This window comes from Hyperoodon ampullatus, assembly GCF_949752795.1.
Source record: "Hyperoodon ampullatus genome assembly, chromosome: 14".
In the NCBI taxonomy this organism is placed as follows: domain Eukaryota; kingdom Metazoa; phylum Chordata; class Mammalia; order Artiodactyla; family Ziphiidae; genus Hyperoodon; species Hyperoodon ampullatus.
Window position 1 is genome coordinate 4,231,842 of NC_136927.1, and position 17,914 is coordinate 4,249,755.

General features: G+C 59.8%; 1 protein-coding gene across 1 annotated transcript; it reads left to right on the forward strand.

Annotated features, from left to right (window-relative positions):
- Positions 1-7,501: 7,501 nt before the first annotated feature.
- Positions 7,502-15,958, forward strand: FSCN1 (fascin actin-bundling protein 1; the record flags this gene model as incomplete). The annotated part of the gene is made up of 5 exons (XM_079719995.1): positions 7,502-8,333; positions 14,506-14,662; positions 14,758-14,879; positions 15,128-15,307; positions 15,756-15,958. The coding sequence occupies 5 exons, from the start codon at positions 7,502-7,504 to the stop codon at positions 15,956-15,958; spliced, it is 1,494 nt and encodes a 497-aa protein (XP_079576121.1).
- Positions 15,959-17,914: the final 1,956 nt, after the last annotated feature.

Here is a 17,914-nt window from a genome sequence, read left to right on the forward strand (position 1 = left end):
GATGAACACACCATTTGACAGACGGGGCCTGAGGCCTGAGGCCAGAGGCCGGCCTGTGCTGTGGAGGTTCACGGGCACTGGTGGAGGGGCGGGGGGGCCCCGAAGGTCGGCCGCAGGCCGAGGAGCAGGAGTGGGGTGGCGGCCAGGTGGGGCTTAGCCGAGGCCTGGCATGGCCAGGGAATCGGCCCTGCTCCTGGCAAGGATGCCTTGGCAGGAGAGGGCTTCTGCCCAGGGTGCTAATGCCCTCTTAATTAGCCAGGCACTTGCCAAGCAACTGCCGCCACAGCCTCACTTTACAAAACACACTCGGGTCTCAGAGCTGTTCCAGCACCTGCCATACTGTCAGGTGGATGGCCAGGTGCGGCCTCTGAGCCGCCCGCTGAGGCCAATCCAGGCCTTCCCCTCGGGACTTCATGGTCCAGGACGACAGAAATAGAAATGCTTTGTAGGGACACGCTTTTGGTAACAGACACGGGGCAGGTCAGCCTCTGTACCTTTGCTCCAGCCAGCCTGGCTCTGCCCGGCTGAACTCCTATTCACCCAGCGTGGCCACCACTTCCTCCTGGGGGCCCTCCTGGACCTCACGGTTAACTCGGGGGTCTCCCCCACCGCCCAGGACAGCTCACTACGTGGGCCACGCTGTGGGCACCCACAGGTTTGGTTTCTGACTTAGAAGGGTTACAATTTAGGGGCAGGAGGGGGTGTCACGGATCTCTTGGCAAATCTGAGAAGAGCCACAGACTGGGCCCCTGGGCAGTGTATGTCCCTCCTGAAAGCTGGACCAGAGCCTCGCTGTTCGGTCCAGGCTACAGTTTTCCTGCTTGTAACCTGGAGGCCCTGAACCCATATTGGCAGAGATGTTTCTGGAGACGGGGTGATGGGGTGACAGCCGGTCCTGCCCTCCTTGGCTCTGACCCGACAGTGCTGGGGTGTGGCCCGTGGCCCTGGAGGGCACAGCTGTCCATCGGTTACTCCCACTTAGGGCGCTCGTGAGGGATGCGAGGGGTGCAGGGATGCAGGCCGTACCAGGCTGCCTCGAGGGGCCACAGGGGCAGTACAACAAAGACACCATTCACAGGCTCTGGGCCCTGAGGCCGGTCATCTATGGGGGCTGGGCCATTGACCTCTGTGCATCTGCAATGTGGATGGCCCTTCTGGCCCCTTACACACGCCTGGGACACACTTACCTCCTTTTGAGAGAAGGGAAAGTGAGGCTCAGAGAAGACGGGGAGCCCCCTGTTCACGGCTCTAAGTGATGCTGGCGGGAAACTCCCAGTATGTCACATCCTGTCCTTTTGCAGACGAGGAACTGAAGCTTCGAGGGGCCTCAAACCCTGGTCCCTGGACAACAGTCAAGACCAAGTGCAGGGCCCATGCCCTGAAAGCCGGCAGCCGTGGTCAGGTGTGACAGGAGGTTTCTAGCGTTGAGATCCTGGCAGGCAAAGACAGGGTGTGAGACTGCAAAGCTGGTATGAAGCGGGAGCCCCAGCAAGGAGCGGGAGGTGCTGGGGGCGGGGCGGGGGGCAATGGGAGCCAGCCTAAGGCTTGATTTTGTCACTCCTATAGCTGCATGATTTGCTTATGTTCTTTTGTCCCCCAAGAGTGATCGATTTTTTTTAAGTTGAGGTAAAGTTCACACAACATAAAAATGTAAAGCACACAATTCTGTGGCATTTAGTATATACATTCACAATGTTGTGCAATCACCACCTCTACTTAGTTCCTTTTTTTTTAATTTAAAAAAATTTTTGGCTGTGCTGCGCAGCATGTCGGATCTTAGTTCCCCGACCAGGGATCGAACCCTCGCCCCGTGCAGTGGAAGCGTGGAGTCTTTACCACTGGACCGCCGGGGAAGTCCCTCTACTTAGTTCTGAAACACTGTCTTCCCCCCCCACCAAAGGAACTCCGTCCCCATTAAGGAGTCACTCCCCGTTCCCGGGCCCCAGCCCCCGGCAGGCACCAATCTCCTTTCTGTTTGGTTGTGTTTCTTCCGCTGCTCAGGCTCCTTCTCCTCATTTGTGAAGTGGGGATGACACCCGGTTGTCGGAAAGTTAAAGCAGATAAAGCCCTGGGCACAGTGCCTGCAGCGCCTGTGATTGTGAGTGGTTTAATGCCCGCCTCCCGACTGGAGCCCAGCACCAGTGACCCCAGGAGTGGTGGGAGCTGGGGCCCGGGTCTCGGCGGTTGGGAGAAGTGGGGCTTGGGAAGATTTCCTCGAGGAGAAGCCACGGGGAGCCCGAGGTGCCGGAGACCCTGGGCAGCGTAGCTTTGCCCCAGCCCAGGTGAGACGGCTCAGCTCTGGGACAGGCACAGGTCAGGGCCCAGCTAGTCCAGGCAGGCATCTGCCCCTGGGATCAAGCCTGAAGCGTCAGGTCAATGTGACAGCCTAGTAGGAATCTGATGACCTTCCACATGCCAGAGACAATGGGGTTGAAACAGCCTTGGGGATGGAGGGGGTGGGGGGCGTTCACTGGGCCAAATCGTCATGGGATGTAAGTAAGATGCAGAGCAAAAAAAAAAAAAAAAGCCAAATTAACAAAACCCTCAGAAATAAAGCTATGCACTTCTCTATCTAAATATCTATCAATATCTCCTACCTATCATCTACCTATCACCTCTCCATCTCTACCTACATAATACATTTCTGAATAAAGGTACAGAGAAGGCTGGCAGGATGAGGTCCAAACACAACAGAACAGCACACACAGGAGACAGGACTAAGGCATAGGCGAAGATACAAGGTCAGAATGTCAGGGTTCATTATTGTTATAAACATGTTCAGGCAGACATAAAAAACACAGTATGTTGTCTCTTCTCGTGCCGTCACTGCTGGCACAATCATTACATCCTATCTATTCCCCACCAGCACTATTTTTTGGGGGGGGGAAGGGAGGACTGGGGTATTTTATTTTTTATTTTTATTCTTAGTGTCCTTGTCCAAAACTTTTTATTATGGAAATGTCCAAACATTTATTAAAGTAGAGAGACTCGGGAATTCCCTGGCGGTTCCGTGGTTAGGAGTCCGCAGTTTCACTGCCAAGGGCCCGGGTTTGATCCCTGGTCAGGGCCACGAGGCATGGCCAAAAAATAAAAATAGAGGGACTCACAGAATGCAACCCCACATGCCCACCATCCTGTCTGGAATAGTTTAAGGCAAAACCCAGGCATCATGTCATTTCATAGGGAGTGTTTTTTCATGGCTTGAGGGATCTTAGTTCCCTGACCAGGGATCAAACTCGGGCCCTCAGCAGTGAAAGTGCCGAGTCCCGACCATTGGACCGCCAGGGAGGTTCCTTTAGGGAGTGTTTCTGACAGGTAAAGACATTTGTTTGTTGCTTTTACAAACACTGTGCCATTTTTATAACTACCTCTGTGTTGTCCATGAGGAACTCTGCATGTATTATTATTTCCATTTGACAGGTGAGGAAACTGAGGGTGAAGTAACCTGTCAAAGGTCCCATGGCAAGCATGTGTCAGAGCCGAGAGCCAAGTCAAGGCCTCCTGACTCCAGCTTCTGCTCCTTGGCTTTTGCGCTGGGATGCACCCCAGGATGTCAGGAAGCCCCTGCCCATCAGTGGTGGGTGGGCACAGGGAATTCTCCAAGCCTGCTGGACGGGGGAGGAGTGTGAGTCTTCGTGGCTCAGAATCCTCACTCGGGGAACTGGGTTCACGGCTAGCTGAGCAGCCCTTCCTGGTGGCCTCATTTCCCTGCCCAGACCAGGCAGGAGGGCGCCCGGCGGCCAGCCTGGGAGCGGCTCAGGCCTGGCCCCAGCCAAGCACCTCCGTTCTCCCCGTGCCATGCCCTTGTTCCGGGCAGCTCAGGTGGCGCCTGGGTTCCCGTGGGGCCCAGGGACACAGCGTCCGTGTTCCTGTCCTTCCCCAGAGGGACCCAAGGTGGAGCCTGCAGACAGGACCGTGTGACTGCACTGGACACAGAAGTGCCCAGTGTAACTGAGACTTGGGGAAGGGAAGAGGCGGGAACGTGGGTGCAGAGCAGGGAAGGAGTTTTGAAAATGCTCTTTTGCTAAACTGACCTAAGATTTTGTTCCTATATTGGCTTTTCAGCAATAATTAATCATAATAATAATTTTTAAAAAAACTGAGATGCTTCCCTCTGCCCTCATCCAAAGATCTATGGTCATGAGACTCAGCCATCTGGTAGTTTTCCCTGTACACAGGAGACCCCTCTTTCCCAGCAGCTGCTGTGGGCCAGGGCTCCCTCACCCCCCAATCTCCTCCCAAGCCAGAACAAGGCAAATATGTATCACCCATATTGGCTTTGGACAGAGGACAGAGTGAGCTCCCCATCACCAGAGGCATTCAAGCCAAGACTGGACAGCCTTAAGTTTTTACATGGTGCCTGCTGGGTAAAGAGAAACATGAAAACATGTTGGTTTGTGGTTGAGGGCATCACTCTTGGAAGGAGGTTCTGGCCAAAGCAGGGCATCAATAGCAACAACCCAAATGTCCATCCATATGGCAGCAGTTAAATAAATGGCACACTCATGCAGTGGAACATTACACAGCTGTGAAAGAGAATAAGGAAGGCACTCAGTTACTGAAGCAGAAACTGGGTTCAGATGCAAGTAAGAAAGCAGGATTGAAAATACTGTTTAAAGATGTAGAGATTTACAAGAATACAGAGGCAGGTTCGCTTGTCTTTGAAGTTCAAGGAAAGGAAAACAATCTAACAGCAGTTATGGAGGTAGTGGGTGGGAATGGGGGGAGGGGGGAGGACAAAAGCCTTTTTAGGGTTTGGGAGGTTTGAACTATGTGAATATATTGTCTGTTCAGAAAAAAATTAAATATACTAATTTAGCTCCATGCCTATTGAAACGAACCTCGGTTCTTCATATACTCACCCCTACACCGCCCCTTGCCCCCAGTCTCAGGACTAACCTGATTTTCCCCAACACTTCAGGCTCTAAGTTGTTCACTCGACTTGGACTGCCCTCGTCTGTAGGGAAATCCAAGGTCCCCTTTCTCTGTACCCTCCCCCACACTGCTCCTTTTGATTTTAATTTATTCAGCAAATCAAATCGGCACAAGGTTCATGCTCCTGGCCGACTGATCCTAAAGCTTTGTACTTCACCATCGCTCTGACTACGGGACTAGGGTCCTGGGGATTCCTGGTGACCCTGGGGGCTGGAGGGAGTCTGGCCCGTCCCCAGGACTGTTCCCAGGACCAGCTGGCACTTATGAGCACTGACCACGTGCCAGGCACTATTTTTTAGGTGCCTGATGTGTGGAGTCACCAACTTGTCTCCGTTTGCCCAAGACCTTCCTGGTTTGAAAACCAAATGCCACGTCCCGGGAGGCCCCTCAGTCCCGTTCACAGCTCCTTCTGTCCTCTCAGCTTCTCTCCTGGGGCAGGTGCTATCATTATGCCCTTTTTAGAGATGGGAAAACCACGAACCAGGGCTGTGCATTTGAGCCCAGGAAGCCCGATGCAGGAACCCAGGCTGCCTCCATACCCAGCCGGGCTCACCAGTCTTTCTATCTGTCAAAAGCATCACCTGGGAAGGCCTGGACCCGCTCCCACTCCCGGCCTGACTGAGAGGCAGGAGCCCCCAGCCCCAGCCTCCTTCCTGGCCTCCATGCTGCAAAGTTGTAGGAGGGGGACTCGGGTCAGAATGGGGAGCTGCAGAGCCAGGAGGGAGGTGCCATCCAGCCCCCATCCCAGCAGGCACGTCTCAGCAGACTCCAGTCCTGCTGCCAGCATGGACCCCGCCCCCAACCTTCAGTTATTCAGCTCCCTCTCCTCTGAGCCTTGGTAGTTGGCCAGAGGGTTGGGGTCTCCCTTACTAGGGCTTTCTGGGGACTGGAATGGGTTCTGAGGGTGGCCAGGGACAGTGTCTGCTGAGCTCCATGCCCTCGGGGACTCTCAGACAACCCTGAGATGGGGGATTTGTATCTCTTCTACAAAAGGTGAAACAGGCTCAGAGAGGTTAAGTGACTTGCCTACAGTCACACAGCCAGCGAGACCCTGGGTTTCAAGCCTATTAGATGACCTCAAAAAGAGACACTTGATTTCTCATCTCTCCAGAGGTGAGCTTTGTGGGACAGGATGCTGTGGGCAGTGCCTGCCTGGGGCTCAAGGACCTGCCAGTAAACCCATTTGACCCAACTGATGGGAAAGTAACATGAAATTACCCTGAAAGATAAAAATCCCTGGAGGAGGTTGCCTGGGGGGAGCCACAGGCACAGACCAACCAGCCCAGGAGCTAGTTCAGTGCCCTCTGCCTTTGGCCTCGAGACCTTGTGGGCAGCCTGTGGTCATGCTGGCATTCCAGGGGCCTGCTTGGCATGTGGGGAATGTCCCAGCAAAAGTCTTGGCCTTTGGAGATGCTCAGAAAAGGGAAGTGTTCCTCTACAGGGGTGGGGGTGGGCATCTGTAGGGAATATCCACGTTGACGGAGGGGGATGGAGGGCTGTAGCCAGCGTCGCCCCCTCCTGTGTGCCAGGCTCTGCGTCCAATGCAGTGGGGGCCTGGGGGTGGGTATCAAGTGGGAGGCACGCTGGCCCCTGGGGCTGGAGACCTGGGTTCCGCCCCTCGGGGCTGTACTGCCTGAGCCGCAGCACGTCTCTGACCTGCTCAGTAGTAAAAGGGCACGCTGCTCACTCTATGCCTGGAGAACCTCACCAGAACCCTGTGGCTTCTGCATCCTCAGAGTGGACACACTGCCACTTGTCTCAGCCACTACCACGGAGACCTATTTGGGCCAGCCCGGCTGGGTGCCTGGGCCACAGGGAAGGGTCTGGGTGGCTTTCAGGGCAGTGTCCTGGGAGGGAAGCCTCGGGGAACCGCAGCCCCCGCTCTGGAGGCTGCAAGGCCTGGGTTGGGTGAGTTGGGGTCTGCAGGCCCCTCCCCAGCTCCTGGCCTGTACCCCACTCTTCCGCCCACAGGCCCTTGGAGGGTCCCCTCTCAGCTCCTTCGAGGCTCTGCTCTAAAGCCACCTCCTCTGAGGAGCCTCCAGGCCGCTCCGCCTGGTACTGATGTGCTCTGTGGTCTTGCGGTCTCTATCACAACCTCAAACCTGGCTCGGCCTTCCTCCCGGCTGGGCTTGGGGTGCGGGGCCTCCGAGGGGTCCCGTGCTCTGGGTGAGTCCTCAGGCTGCGGTGCTGCGAGGGCGAGGCCTTGGCATTGGCGGGGAGGGGGCGGCGGCCCGAAGAGGAAGAGGGGGGACTGCAGAGGCCGGCCGAGCAGGGAACGCGGCGAGCCCAGCCCCCACCCGCGCCCCTCCAGGCCCCTTCGAGACTCAGTTCGCTCCCTGGGCCCCGGTGCCCCCTCCTCGGCGAGCCCCGGGGCGGGGCGGGGGCGGGACCGCGCGACGCTGACGTCACCCCGCCTATAAAGGGGCTCGGGCGCCACGGGCCGGCTTTGTAAAGCGCTGCTGAGGGTGAGCGCACGGCCGCGGCAGCTGAACAAAGGAGCAGGGCGCCGCCGCGGGGACCCACCACCGACCTCCCGGGCCGCGCCGGCCTCCCGCCCGCCGCCACCATGACCGCCAACGGCACGGCCGAGGCCCTGCAGATCCAGTTCGGTCTCATTAACTGCAGCAACAAGTACCTGACGGCCGAGACGTTCGGGTTCAAGGTGAATGCGTCGGCCGGCAGCCTGAAGAAGAAGCAGATCTGGACGCTGGAACAGCCGCCCGACGAGGCGGGCAGCGCAGCCGTGTGCCTGCGCAGCCACCTGGGCCGCTACCTGGCGGCGGACAAGGATGGCAACGTGACCTGCGAACACGAGGTGCCCAGTGCCGACTGCCGCTTTCTCATCGTGGCGCACGACGACGGCCGCTGGTCGCTGCAGTCCGAGGCGCACCGGCGCTACTTTGGCGGCACCGAGGACCGCCTGTCGTGCTTCGCTCAGACCGTGTCGCCGGCCGAGAAGTGGAGCGTGCACATCGCCATGCACCCCCAGGTCACCATCTACAGCCTGGCCCGCAAGCGCTACGCGCACCTGAGCGCGCGGCCGGCCGACGAGATCGCAGTGGACCGCGACGTGCCCTGGGGCGTCGACTCGCTCATCACGCTGGCCTTCCAGGACCAGCGCTACAGCTTGCAGACGGCCGACCACCGCTTCCTGCGCCACGACGGGCGCCTAGTGGCGCACCCCGAGCCCGCCACCGGCTACACGCTCGAGTTCCGCTCCGGCAAAGTGGCCTTCCGCGACTGCGAAGGCCGCTACCTGGCGCCGTCGGGGCCCAGCGGCACGCTCAAGGCGGGCAAGGCCACCAAGGTGGGCAAGGACGAGCTCTTCGCCCTGGAACAGAGCTGCGCCCAGGTCGTGCTGCAGGCGGCCAACGAGAGGAACGTGTCCACGCGCCAGGGTGAGTGGGGACGCCGTCCCCCGCCTCTCTGGGCCATGCACAAAGCGAACCCCACCCCAGTCCCCGCAGCCTCCCGCCCTTTCTCGCCCGCGGCGCCGCTGCAATCCCGAGCGACGCCCGGTGCGCCCCCGCTGGGCGCGCGGGCCACCCCACCCCGCCGCGGGACCTGCGCTCCGATCCCCGGGAAGGGGCGAGGGGTGGGGCTTTGCCCATCCTTGGGTGCCGCTGCATAACCCCCACTCCGCCTTGAGGTTGGGGCTCCTAGGCCGCGATTAGAGGCCGCCCCTTGTGCCACCCTCCGAACCCTCGGCCTGATCTGGGTCCTCCCTACGCGCGCAGATCCCTGCCTCGCATCCGCGGGCCTAGCCCGTGGGGAGGGGACGCCCCTCGCCTGTTTCCTCGTGCCCCTCCCCCCGGCAGTGGGCCTTTGGCTCCAGGGCGGAGACTAGGGGTCGCAACAGGCGCGGGGCGCGCCCCCGCTCCATGAAGGCCGCCTTTCGCGGGCGGGATGGGGGTAGCCTTTGATCTCCGCAGGGTGCGCTTCCACCTCCCCTCCCTCCGGGCCTTTCTCCACCTCCGCTGGCTGCTGGGAGGGGTTGGCCTCTGCTGGAGGGGGGCGCCCAGAGTGTCTGCCCTTCCCCCCCAGCCCCTCCTCCCGCGTCCGCCCCGCGCTCGAGGCCGCGGCCTTTGTGAGCAGGGGGGCGGGCTCGTCGACAAAGCCCTCCCTCGCCCCCTTTGTCCTGCTCCTTCTCTGCAGATGGGAAAACCAGATGCGGCCGGGCGGGGGAGGGAATCGACTTTCTGCGGGTCCCCCCTGCTGAGGACCCCCCGCGCCGCCCCCAGGCCCAGTGCCCCGTCCGAAGCCGCCCCAGAAGGCGGCCCCCCTGCTCGCGCCCCAGCCCCGGGACGGCGTGGCGCGGATGGCGCCCCGCCAGGCACTCCGCCCCGCGCCCGCCGCGCGTCTCCTGGCCGGTACCCTCTGCTCTGCGGGAGACAGACGGGTCTCAGCCTGAGCCCGGAGACCCCAGCCCGGCACCCTCGGGAAGCCCCCCTACCCTCGGTTGAACCCACCCCCAAGACTCCCGCCTGGAACAACTGGCTGCAACTCGATGCGTCCTCTCCCGGGGCCTCCCGCTGGCCTGGCCATTTCCTCCTGGCCTGCGCGCCAGAAGTGAACCCTCCTCTTTCCCTTAGACTCTCCCCGTAGGCGGCTTCTCTTCCTTCTGGCGCCCTCGCCCCTCCTTTGGGGGAACCTGTGGGTGTCTGGCTCCCCCAGCCGAGAAGTTGGACCCCAGCCTCTGGAGGTAGCTGGATGGGAGCCCAGTCATTGCCCAGCCCCCCTCCCCACTTCCTTCTGACGGCCACCCTCCTGACCCGGCTCTGCCAAGGAGGTTGCAGCCCCGTGGCAGTTTCCTACCCGAGTGTGCTGATTGAAGTGGGCGGTATTTCCTCCATCCTACAGATGGGCAGGTTTAGGCCCAGAGAGGAGAAGCCATGTGCCCAAGGTCACACAGCAAGTAAGCAGCATGAAGAACCGGGTTTGACTCTAGAATGAGCTCTTATCTGGACCCCCTGATGCCTCCCAGCCTCTGGGGCACAGGTCCCCCCCTTTCCGGTCTCACACAGTACGAGGTGGGGCAGGACTCCCCACCTATTCAGCAAACACTGAGCCCCTACCAAGGGAGACATGCTGGGGCCTGAGTGGTGAGCACATGGGCATCTCCTGGATCCTTCCCTGCTGAGCCCAATGTTCTTATTGGGACATGAGCAACATCCCAGAGGTGTCAAGCAAAGGTCTGGGGGTCCAGGAAGTACATGAGGGTCCCAGATTAGATGGGAGAGGTCCCTTTCTGAGGAGGACACTTGACCTGACCTGAGGATGAATAGAAGGTAGCATGTATCAGGTGTGTGGAACGGTGTTGCAGATACAGGGCACAGCTTGTGCAAAGGCCCCGAGGCAGGAAGGAGCAGAAAGCCCAGTGTGGCTGAAGAGAAGCTTGTGAGATTGGTAGATGGGACTGGAACAGCCAGCAGGGCCACAGGACCTAAGTTGGGTGCTCATCAATGCAGGCATGCTCCATACTTGCTGGGCTGCATCCAGCACCTGCCCTGGGGAAGGTGTGGCAGGAACGGGTGGCCCTGGCCCTAGCCCTTGGCGCCAGAAAGGAGCAGAGAGATCCTGGGGGTGTTTTGGGCAGGCACTGGTGAGCCTGGGCAGGTACCCTCTCCTTTCTAGTAAAGCTCGCTGGTGGTGTCATGGTGTGATTCAAGCTGATGGGGCAGGAGGAGACGGAAATTGCACCAGGAGAGCTGCTGGCTCATCTGTGCGTTTAAAGGGAAGGGAGCTTTGGGAGCAAAGATTGGAGCTACACTGGCCTCAGATTTTGGGGTCCTCATCTCGTTCTGATGTTGGCTGACCTCGGGTCTTCTTTGTGGGGTGGAGGATGACCAGAGGACCTGGAGCCGGCATGAGCTTGGGGGTGTGTGTCTGCAGAGGCCATTTTGGACAGGCCTGCGTGGCAAGGAGGCTTCAGCTGTGCTTCCGACACATGTTGGGAAACGCCAGCCAGGAAGGAGGAGCATCCTGGGTTTAGCTGGCTGGGGGAAGTGAATCATCCTCCCCGTAGGCCTGCACAGGCTGGGCCTGGTGGGGGTGGGTTGCTCCCTGCTGAAGCTGCAGCTTGCTCTCTGGCCTCAGTTTCCCTATTTGTAAAGGGCTCGCCCAGGGCTGCCCTGGGCACATTCTTTTCGGCCAGGCTGTGTTTCTGGGAGGAGGCCATCACAGCCTACATTAGAGGCAGGATCGGCCACAGGGAGTGGGGGTCCCAAGAGCTGATGTGACAAGGCAGATGGCACATGTCTATCCCAGGTCCTGGGAAATGCTGTAGCTGTGACCACACAGGTGAGGACATGGCTTGGGCAGGGATAGAGGATGGCAGGGCCACTGAGTGAGCAGTACTCATGCTACTTTGGAGCCTCACCTGCCCTGGGCTCCAGCCAGACCCTGGGCAGAGCCTCACCACATTTCCCACCTGGTCTCACAGCCTCTTTGCATCTGGCCAGCTGTGCCCTGGGGACTCCATGCTCAGGAAGTGCCCAATCCCAGCCGCTCGAAGGTGAGGCAGGCTGGCTGAGAAAGGGCTGGTCAAGCTGGGCTTTGCAGGATGTGTAAGAGTTCTCCTGATGAGGCAGGGCATTTCAGGCCCAGGGAACAGCTTGTGTAAGGACGGAGTAGGGATTTAAAGTGGTCAGGTAGTGGCAAGAGCTGACTGGGAAGAGGGGAGGGGAGGGGAGGCCACAGATGCTTCTGGGCCCCCTCCCTTAAACTGAATGGGGGTGGTGGAGAGTGCCTGCTTTGAACAAGCCAGGGGAATATGCGGACTGCTAAGGCTGAGGGGGATGGGGACCATGGGGTGTGTTGGCAGGGAGGGGGTGCCCCCTCCAAGCCACCGTACAGGATGGCTCAGAGGCTGGAGATGGGGAAAGCCACGATGGGGAGGGACATGCCAGGGCCCGGTGTCTCAGTTGTGCTCCCTGGAGCGGGTTGGGGGGACGTGCCCATGGGCTCTGTTGAGCCCCCGCATCTCCTGCCTCCTCAGGGCTCCTGTGGGCCTGTGACTCAGGTTTTTTGTGCTGCTGTTGATGAAAAGAAAAATTCCGAAGAAAACCCTGTTCCCATAGTAACCGAGCTCTAATTAGAGACTCCAAGGCCCCACTCCAAGTGGGGCCTTTCCCATCTGGGCAGGGCCTTGGAGCCAGGAGGTACCCCACTGGAATGGGGAGGGGATACTCTTCCCACCCCTTCCTATTGCGGGCGGAAGACCTGGTGTCTACTTGGCACTGGGCTGCTAAATCCTTTCCATCTCAGACCGGGCCCTTTTGACAGGCAGAGAGGGAAACTAAGGCTGCGTGGGGGGAGGCACTCAAGGGCGCCTGGCCCCGGCTTTGCGTACCTTGCGGGCTGGCCTAGGCCTGTTTATCAAACCAGTTCCAGGACTGGACACACCCAGGCGGGACGGGGTCTGAGGGGCTGAGCAGGTGGTGGTGGTCCGTGTGGCCCTGGGGAGGTACCAGCCGCTGCAGAGCCTCCCTTTGTTCCTCGAAATAACTCTGGAATTGCTGGGAGGAGTCAAGCCTATGGTTGTCCACAGGAGCGCAGGGCTGGCTAAGCTCTCAGGAACCAAAGCCTCATTGAACAGGAGCCCCTGCACTTGCTGTGTTTGTCCTCGGGCAGGCTGGCGAGCGCCTTGTTCGCTGGCGCGCCCCTGTTATGTCAGGTGGGCTGGGCGGTGCTAGAGACCTGCCTGCCATTCGGGGCCCTTCCCTGCCCCCGTTGCCCCTCTTTCTGGGGAGCCCCCTCTGTCGTTTCTGCTGCCCAGGTGTGCCCAGTGGGGCTCCTCCTCGTCTGTGCTTTCCTTCCCATCAGCCGGCCTGCCACGTGTTGGGCAGGTGGTGCCATGTGGCTGGGCACGCCGGGGGTGGCAGCTCTGCAGCAGTGGGGTGGGGCAGGTCGGCTGGGCGAGGTCTGAGCAAGGATGGACCCCAGCCCCACATTGTGCTCCTGGGTGTGGCCTTAGGATGGTCGTCCTCTGGGTGGCTCGGGCACCCAGAAGGCCCAGCCCCTGCTGATCCTCGCCCTGTGCTTCCCTGGGGCGTGATGGTGGATCGAGCTCACCTCTACCCCCGGGGCCTCAGTAGTCAGCGGATCCCTGACACTGTGGCTAAGGGGACCCAGGGGGCCTGGAGGGTCAAGCCCAAGCGTTGTGAGGGTCTGCTTCAGAGTGACCCCTGCAGGCCACATCCACCAGTCCACAGAGGGGAGGGAGGGTTGGGGGAGAGGGCATGGCAGGAGGCCTGAGTTTGCCCATCTCTCCTCCCGAGAGCCCTGGACCCCTAGCTTTCTCTCTGGGTGACCTTGGGCAAGGGCACCACCTCTCTGCCTCATTCTCCTTTGTGATGGGGTGGCGCTGACGTGGGACGCGAGACCTGGTTAGCATGGGGCTGACACCTTTCAGGCCCTCTGGGTGGCGGCTGGAGAACTAAGAATGGGTCCTGGGGGAGGGCCTGGGGGTGCTCAGACCCCAGGCTCCGCCACCCACCAGCCTCTGCCACCCGCCAGCCTCATCTCATCTAAAAGGACACCTGCCGCCCGCCACTGATCCCGGCTTCAAAAGGCCTCAAGGCCCAACTCACCCTGCTGCTGAGGCTCTTAGGATCCATGGCGCTTGGGGATGTGAACTTGTTGGGACCAAAGATCCCCCTTCAGGTTTTATCTGGAGGAGTCCATATGGATGTGCAGAATGACATGGCTGCAGCTTGTGGGAGCAAGACTCCGGAAGCCACCCCCTTCACAGACGATTTAGGGACATGGAAACGTGTAAATGTGTTAGGCAGATCATTTGCAAATCGAGGTCTGTAGCATGCATGCACTTGCAGGTCAAGAAAATGCATATGTGAGCGCACGGGGAAAAGGCTAGGAGTGTGTGGTCACCCGCCGTTCACAGTGGCGTTCTAGGGGTGTGGTGGGCAGGGGTGTGTGTGTGAATTCGCATTTATGAGTTTTCTAAATTCCCTGAAGGGAACGTGTGCTGTGACTCTCTTGACACGTATACAGAAGCAGGAAGGGTATCATGAACTACCCTATACCGAGTCCCCCAGCCGCAATATTCTGCCACACTAGCTCCCTGGCCCTTTATTCATTGCTTCTGGTTGTACTTAATGCAAATCCCTAACATCAGGGCGTTTCATCTCAAAATGTTTGTGTGTATCTCTAAAAAACAAGGCCATTTTCTTACATAATGACAACATGATTAACAATAGTTAATCCATGCTCTCCAACCTTGGACCATGTTGAGAGTCTCCCAGTTGGTTCTACAATATCTTTTTTTTTTTTTTTTTTTTTACAATATCTTTTTGCATTTGGTTTGTTGGAAGGTATTGCTTCTGTAATCAGAGAACGTGATGTGTAAATGGACCTAGCTGGCCTTGGCCCTTGACTTGTCCTGCCTGGGATCCTGGGTTCCGCCCTCTGACGTGAAGGCCAAGGGGTCTGAGCCGCACTGTGGGGTCTCAGCAGCCCCCCGCTGTGTTGGTGTGTGCGGGCAGGGCTGAGGGTCAGCCAGCACTGGGGGGGCATGGGGGTCCCTGTACTAGCTGGAGGCTCTCCCCGCAGGTATGGACCTGTCGGCCAATCAGGACGAAGAGACCGACCAAGAGACTTTCCAGCTGGAGATCGACCGCGACACCAAAAAGTGCGCCTTCCGCACCCACTCGGGCAAGTACTGGACGCTGACGGCCACCGGGGGTGTGCAGTCCACTGCCTCCACCAAGTGAGTGCCCCGCTGCCCACCTGTCACTGCCCGCGCTCGCCCAGGCTGGCCTTCCTGTGGGGCGGCCTCGCCTGACCCTGTCCCGCCACCCCCAGGGATGCCAGCTGCTACTTTGACATTGAGTGGCGTGATCGGAGGATCATACTGCGCGCGTCCAACGGCAAGTTTGTGACGGCCAAGAAGAACGGCCAGCTGGCTGCCTCGGTGGAGACGGCAGGTAGCCACCTGGGGGCACACCTCAAGCCCTTGTTCCCTGGAGGGTCTAACTGTATGCCGTGGTCACTTACGAACCCCACCCGAAGCCTGCCCCGTGCTGGGCATCCTCCCAAACTGGCACCACCCTGCCTCACCCTAGGGCTGGCATGCTGTGTGACCCCAGACTCCCGTTCTCCCTCTCTGAGCCACACCCTGGGTGTGGCACCCCCAACCCCATGAGGCTCACTTCTTTTCCACCTCCTGGGACAGGGGACTCGGAGCTCTTCCTCATGAAGCTGATCAACCGCCCCATCATCGTGTTCCGTGGCGAGCACGGCTTCATTGGCTGCCGCAAGGTCACAGGCACCCTGGACGCCAACCGCTCCAACTACGACGTCTTCCAGCTGGAGTTCAGAGACGGTGCCTACAACATCAAAGGCAGGTTCTCCTGTGGGCAGTGCTGGGCGGGGCCCCCTGGGCTCAGGGGGCCAATGTTGGACACAGAGAGCAAACCCCTGCCCCACTTGAGCCTGGCTTTGGGGCTCGGCTTGGCCACCCTGTGATGTGGCTTGGGCCAGGCCCCATCTGGACACCAGAGGCTGTAGGCTGGTGGGTAGCCCCTTCCCCTCTTGTCTGTACAGGAGGGAGATGTCCGGCCCACCCCAGATAGAGCTAGAGAGGGAGACGGGATTCTGGAAAGGCTGGGCAGGGGAGGGGTCACACACGAGTTATGGGACCAAAGTTCTGGTGGGAGGCGGGGGAAGGGACTCCAGTCCAGCATGGGCCGGAGGCTTGGGTGGATGTAACAGACGCCCCCCCATTCTGGAAGCCGTGACTGGAGGGTGGGGAGCAGAGGTCAGGCAGGGCCTGATGGGGCCCCCCCTTGGCCCTGCTCCAGACTCCACAGGCAAGTACTGGATGGTGGGCAACGACTCCTCCGTCACCAGCAGCAGCGACAGCCCTGTGGACTTCTTCTTCGAGTTCTGTGACTACAACAAGGTGGCCATCAAGGTGGGCGGGCACTACCTGAAGGGGGACCACGCGGGGGTCCTGAAGGCCTGCGCGGACACCATCGACCCCACCACGCTGTGGGAGTACTAGGGCCCCGCCGCCGGCAGCCCCCTCCCCACCCTGCCCCACCCGCCCTGCTAACTCTCTTCTCCAGGTGGGCTCTGCTGTGGGTGGCGAGCCCCTTGCCTTTCAAACTGGAAACCCAGAGCAAACGGTGCCCTCACCTGTTGTCCCACGTGGCCTCCCCTGGGCAGGTCAGAGGCTGTGACCTGGTCCTTGGAGGGATTTCACATCCCTCCGCCCTCTCTTCTCTGCCCTGGGCGAGGCTGGAACTTCTTTCTTCTGACCTCAGACAACTCTGAGCCTTATTTCCCCGAAGAGGCCGAGGAGGAGTGGGGGGCTGGGAGGCCTTCCCGAGCTCCTGGGAGCGGCGGGGTGTGTAACTGGAATCTCCTGTCCCCTCCTGAACCTCCCCCTCCCCCATTTCCCGGAGCCAAGCTCTTGCCCCAGGCCTGTTGGTGGCCCCCCTGGGGCGCCATCCCTGTGTTGTCAGGAGGACAGCTGGTGGACAGGACGGGGCTGGCTCCAGGCCCCCGTGAGTGGAGCAGGCCTGGTTTGGTGGCCGCCCGGGCCTGGCCACTGCACACACATCCTGCTGTGGTCCGGGGCTCCTGCTCCTGTCTCTTTTCTTTCACTCTGGCCTGACTGGAAGCAAAAAATGACCAAATCAGTAACTTTTTTCTTTTCAGTGAAATGTTATTGCTGGGGGAGCCCCAGGCGAGCCTGGTTGTAGCCATGAGTGGTCTTCAAGGGGTCTTGGTAGGGGGGTGGTGTTGACGGCATCTCCGGGCCTCAGTGCCCTCTGCCCACTAGTGGTGGGGTAGGTGGGGTGCCTCCCTGAATCCAGAACCTGCTTCCACCTTCCCAGGGGGCTCTCACCGGCCCCCTCCCTCCCATGTGCCTGGGCCCCAGGCCTGTGTCCCCACCTGGTGGTGCTGGGCCCTTCACCGCCTCAGCCAGGGCCCCTGGTATGATCGGTGCTCCTCTTCTGACTGGACTCCCGGGTCTTGGTGGGATGAAGCTGGGCGTTGCCCTCAGCCGGGAGCCCCGTGGAAGCCCCCTGGTCCCTGGCTCCTAGCCCCGCCCCTGCCAGTTCCCTTCCCCTCTGGTTAGTGTCCACCATGCATCTCACTCTGGGTGTCTTGGTCTTTTATTTTTTGTAAGTGTCATTTGTATAACTCTAAATGCCCATGATAGTAGCTTCAGACTGGAAAGAGCAAAATAAAGTTAACGCAAGTCTGCGCCCCTGAGGTTGCGCGTGTGTGTGTGTGTGTGTGTGTGTGTGTGTGTGTGTGTGTGTGTGTGGATGAAGGCAGGTGGGAGGGGTGGGCCTGGGAACCCTCCTGCTGCAGGTTGCTGAGTTAGAGGTCAGGCCCACACAAACCAGCAGAGTGAACTTCCTCCTGCCTTGGCAGGTGTGCCTTGACTAGAGCTTGGAGGTACGGGGCCTGGGTGCTCCCTTTCCATACTGCAAGGGGCCTTGTGTGCATCCATCCACACCCCAACACAGCAGGCTTGGGCCCCTTGGGACCTGGATGTGCTGTCTGGGCGCCCTTGGAGGACAGGCCCGGATAGAGGTGGGCACAGGCCCTGGGAGAAGTCAGCTGGATGAGCTAAGCTTGGAGTCCAGGGTGGATGCCTTCATGAGAACAGGACCCCTAGGCCCAACTTGGGGAGGAAGGGAGGCACTTCTCTATTTGGCAGATAAGCTGAGGAAGTTTCCAACCTCAAGGGGGGAACCTGGGTCCTAAGCCCACCCTGCGGGCGTGGCCCCTGGCAGAGCTCCAGGTGGTCAGCCCTGCAGAGACTCCAGAGAGGAGGGGCTGGGTTGGGCCCTTACTGTGCAGTATCATGTTACCCAGAGCATACCTGTTCCAATCTTACAGAGGAGGAGACTGAGGTTCAGAGTAGCGAGGCAGAGCTTTGAGGGTGGAACGGGGTGCCCCATGGGTGTCCAATAAGTAGGCGGTGATTGAAGATGGACTT